The sequence below is a fragment of the Metschnikowia bicuspidata genome, assembly GCF_001664035.1.
Source record: "Metschnikowia bicuspidata var. bicuspidata NRRL YB-4993 chromosome Unknown METBIscaffold_1, whole genome shotgun sequence".
NCBI classification, from domain to species: domain Eukaryota; kingdom Fungi; phylum Ascomycota; class Pichiomycetes; order Serinales; family Metschnikowiaceae; genus Metschnikowia; species Metschnikowia bicuspidata.
The window spans coordinates 3,887,621-3,890,827 of NW_017387731.1; the positions used below are offsets into that span (position 1 = coordinate 3,887,621).

Here is a 3,207-nt window from a genome sequence, read left to right on the forward strand (position 1 = left end):
CGAATCACTTGCAAAACGCAGAGCTGGCTACTTTGCGGCTGTGATACTTACGTTGCGCCGATCCCGAAATTTGGCGTGGCTGCGAAAAACCGCTGGGGCGCCCAGCCTTATATTTATAGGGCCGCGCGCGCGGCCTGCGCTTACTAGGAAAATCCAAAGACGCAGAGTCGGCCATACCGGCCAGTCTCATCGCCGCGACACAGGCAATCATCCGCAGCATTCATAATTTTCTGATTTGCGAGGAGAACCGGTGGAAAATACAGCGCCAGATTCTTCGACGTTTTATCCAGTGTGGAATTTTGTGACAGGACTGCGTTTTGCGGCTAAGCTTGTTAGGAATTTAGGAAACCCGAACCACGTCTAGCCAAGGCATTGGGCCCGAAGAGACCGTTCTATTTTGATCTACAAGCCGGTTCCACCGAACCAGAAGTTCATCTGCCCGCCATGTTCATACTTTCACAGATGTCCGATTTGGTGCGCGTGCCGCCCCAGTCGTTCAACATGCCAATCCACCACGTGCTCAAAAACGAGTTGCACCAGAAATACTCAAACAAGGTCATCACCAACGTGGGGTTGGCCGTGGCCGTGTGGGATCTTCTGGAAATAAAGGACGGCTTGCTCCGGCCCGGCGACGGAGCGTCGTATGTGGAAGTCAAGTTCCGCATGGTTGTGTGGAAGCCGTTCATAGGCGAGATCTTGAGTGGCTGGGTCGCCGACTGCTCGCCCGAGGGCATCAAAGTGCGCATGGAGTTCTTCGAGGAGATCTTCATTCCCAAGGACTACTTGTTTGAGAGCTGCATATTCAAGCCCGTGGAGAAGGCATGGGTGTGGAAACCGGACGACGAATCCGAGTTGTTTATAGATATCAACGAGAAGATCCGGTTCCGCATAGAGGAGGAGATCTTTGTCAACATCAAGCCGCAGTCGAGCTCGGAGGCCTTGGGGCTAGACGAGGCTCCGAACAAGGCGCCTCCGTACGCCTTGATCGCGTCTTGTCAGACGGAAGGCATGGGGTGTGTGTCGTGGTGGGACTGAGAGAGCGTGTATAGTTCTAATGTATCTGGGTGACGACCTGAGGCGACTCGATCTATTTGTAAAGTACGTGCAGTTCTACATTGGCGTCGCGGACGGGTTTGTTGCCGTGCTGTCTGCGTGGGCGCTGACCTTGGCACCGGCCCGTGGAGACCTCCTGAGCAAGCGTCCTGGCCCCCGCAGACTAGTTGTATTGCATGTACTGGGAGGTGGAGCTGAACTTCATGTTGCCCTTGATGACCTTCTCGACGGCCTGTAAGAAGTCCTTTTCGTTGGCGACCTTCCTGCGGGCACGAATGGCGAACATGCCGGCCTCCGTGCACACGGAGCGCAACTCCGCGCCGGTGGCGTTCGGACACAACCTGGAAATCAACTCCCAGCGGATGCCCTTCTCGCAACTCATGGTCTTGGCGTGGATGCGGAAGATGTTGGCGCGGCCCTCCAAGTCGGGCAAGGAGAACTCGACCTTGCGGTCGATTCTGCCCGGGCGCAACAAGGCCGGGTCCAAGGTGTTGGGCCTGTTGGTGGCGAACATGACCTTGATGTTGCCCCGCGGGTCGAAGCCGTCCAACTGGGTGATCAACTCCAACATGGTGCGCTGCACCTCGTTGTCGCCGCCGGCCCCGTCGTCGAAGCGCGCGCCGCCGATGGCGTCGACCTCGTCGAAGAAGATGATGCAGGCCTTCTTGGTGCGGGCCATCTCGAACAACTCGCGCACCATGCGCGCCCCCTCGCCCACGTACTTCTGCACCAACTCGGAGCCGATGACGCGGATGAACGTGGCGTCCGTGCGGTTGGCCACCGCGCGCGCACACAAGGTCTTGCCCGTGCCGGGCGGCCCGTAGAGCAAGATGCCCTTGGGCGGGTCGATGCCCAACTTGACGAAGCGCTCCGGCGAGAGGAGCGGGAGCTCCACCACCTCGCGCAACTTCTCGATCTGCTCCTTGCAGCCGCCCACGTCGCCGTAGGTCACGTCCGGCTTCTCCTCCACGGTCATCATGGTCACGGAGGGGTCGATGCGCGGCGGCAAGGGCAACTGGATCTCGTACTTGTGGCGGTCCACGCCCACGCGCATGCCCTCCTCGATGTCCGTGGGCGACACGCGCTCGCCCAAGCCCACCACGAACTTGGCGATCTGCTTGATGTTGATGACGTACTTCTGCTTGTTGTCCGCGTTGGCCAAGAAGTCCAACGTGGGCGGCGGCGCCGTGGCCTCGATGATTTTTGTGCACCGCGCGACCTGCAACGGCTGCTCCAGCGACATTTTCTGCTTGTCGCCCATCACGTCCCACAAGTGAGGCGCCGCCAACCCGGTGTCGGACTCCTTGATGCCGATGTTTTCCTTGATGCGCTCCTCGATGCTTTTCAAGTCGCTTTCGAGCTGTTTCAAGGGCGCGGCGTACGGCGCGGCCCCGTATGTTTTTAGCACCTGGATGTCGCCCTCACTGAGCGGCACCACCTTGTCGTCTTTTTCGTCGTCTTGTGGCGCCACGTACTTGTCCCAGTCGGCTTTAGGCGGCATGTTGTGGTTTTTGTGAGGGGGCGGGCAAATCGGGCGGAATTGGGGGTGTGCTGGGCGGAAATGGCAAAGAAGTAGGGGAGTATGGATCTTTGCCGCTGGCGCCTGGTCAGTGCTAGTGGAGTAGTGGAGCGCGCGGAATCGTGTGTGCGTGCGCGCACCAGAAACGGGGCCCGGCTGTTGGCGATATGGATGGGGTGGGGAGGTTGGGGAGTTTTGGTGACATGTTTGTGTCTGGGTGACTATGTAATTTGTATTTGGTGACTTTATGGTTTGTATTAGGTGACTATATGGTTTGTATTTGGTGGCTATATGGTTTGTATTTGGTGGCTATATGGTTTGTATTTGGTGGCTATATGGTTTGTATTTGGGTGACTATGTAATTTTTATTTGGTGGCTATATGGTTTGTATTTGGTGGCTATGTAATTTGTATTTGGGTGGCTATGTAATTGGATGGCTATGTAATTTGTATTTGGGTGATTTTGTAATTTGTATTTGGTGGCTATATGGTTTGTATTTGGGTGACTATATGGTTTGTATTTTGGTGGCTATATGGTTTGTATTTGGTGGCTATATGGTTTGTATTTTGGTGGCTATGTGGTTTGTAATTGGGTGACTATGTAATTTTTATTTGGTGGCTATGTGGTTTGTATTT

The 3,207-nt window shown here is 55.7% G+C and overlaps 3 protein-coding genes across 3 annotated transcripts in view; 2 read left to right on the top strand and 1 right to left on the bottom strand.

The window, feature by feature from the left end:
- Positions 1 to 444: 444 nt before the first annotated feature.
- Positions 445 to 1,035, top strand: METBIDRAFT_38487 (DNA-directed RNA polymerase III subunit; the record flags this gene model as incomplete). Its single annotated transcript, XM_018857010.1, has 1 exon — positions 445 to 1,035. The coding sequence occupies one exon, from the start codon at positions 445 to 447 to the stop codon at positions 1,033 to 1,035; it is 591 nt and encodes a 196-aa protein (XP_018714499.1).
- A 181-nt stretch (positions 1,036 to 1,216) lies between these two features.
- Positions 1,217 to 2,554, bottom strand: RPT1 (proteasome regulatory particle base subunit; the record flags this gene model as incomplete). Its single annotated transcript, XM_018856813.1, has 1 exon — positions 1,217 to 2,554. The coding sequence occupies one exon, from the start codon at positions 2,552 to 2,554 to the stop codon at positions 1,217 to 1,219; it is 1,338 nt and encodes a 445-aa protein (XP_018714500.1).
- A 233-nt stretch (positions 2,555 to 2,787) lies between these two features.
- METBIDRAFT_30373 (uncharacterized protein) overlaps positions 2,788 to 3,207 on the top strand; it is a 550-nt gene continuing 130 nt past the window's right edge. The window contains exon 1 of the mRNA XM_018855626.1: positions 2,788 to 3,207. Coding sequence (XP_018714501.1) covers positions 2,953 to 3,168 — 216 coding nt within the window. The 5' untranslated portion in view covers positions 2,788 to 2,952 and the 3' untranslated portion in view covers positions 3,169 to 3,207.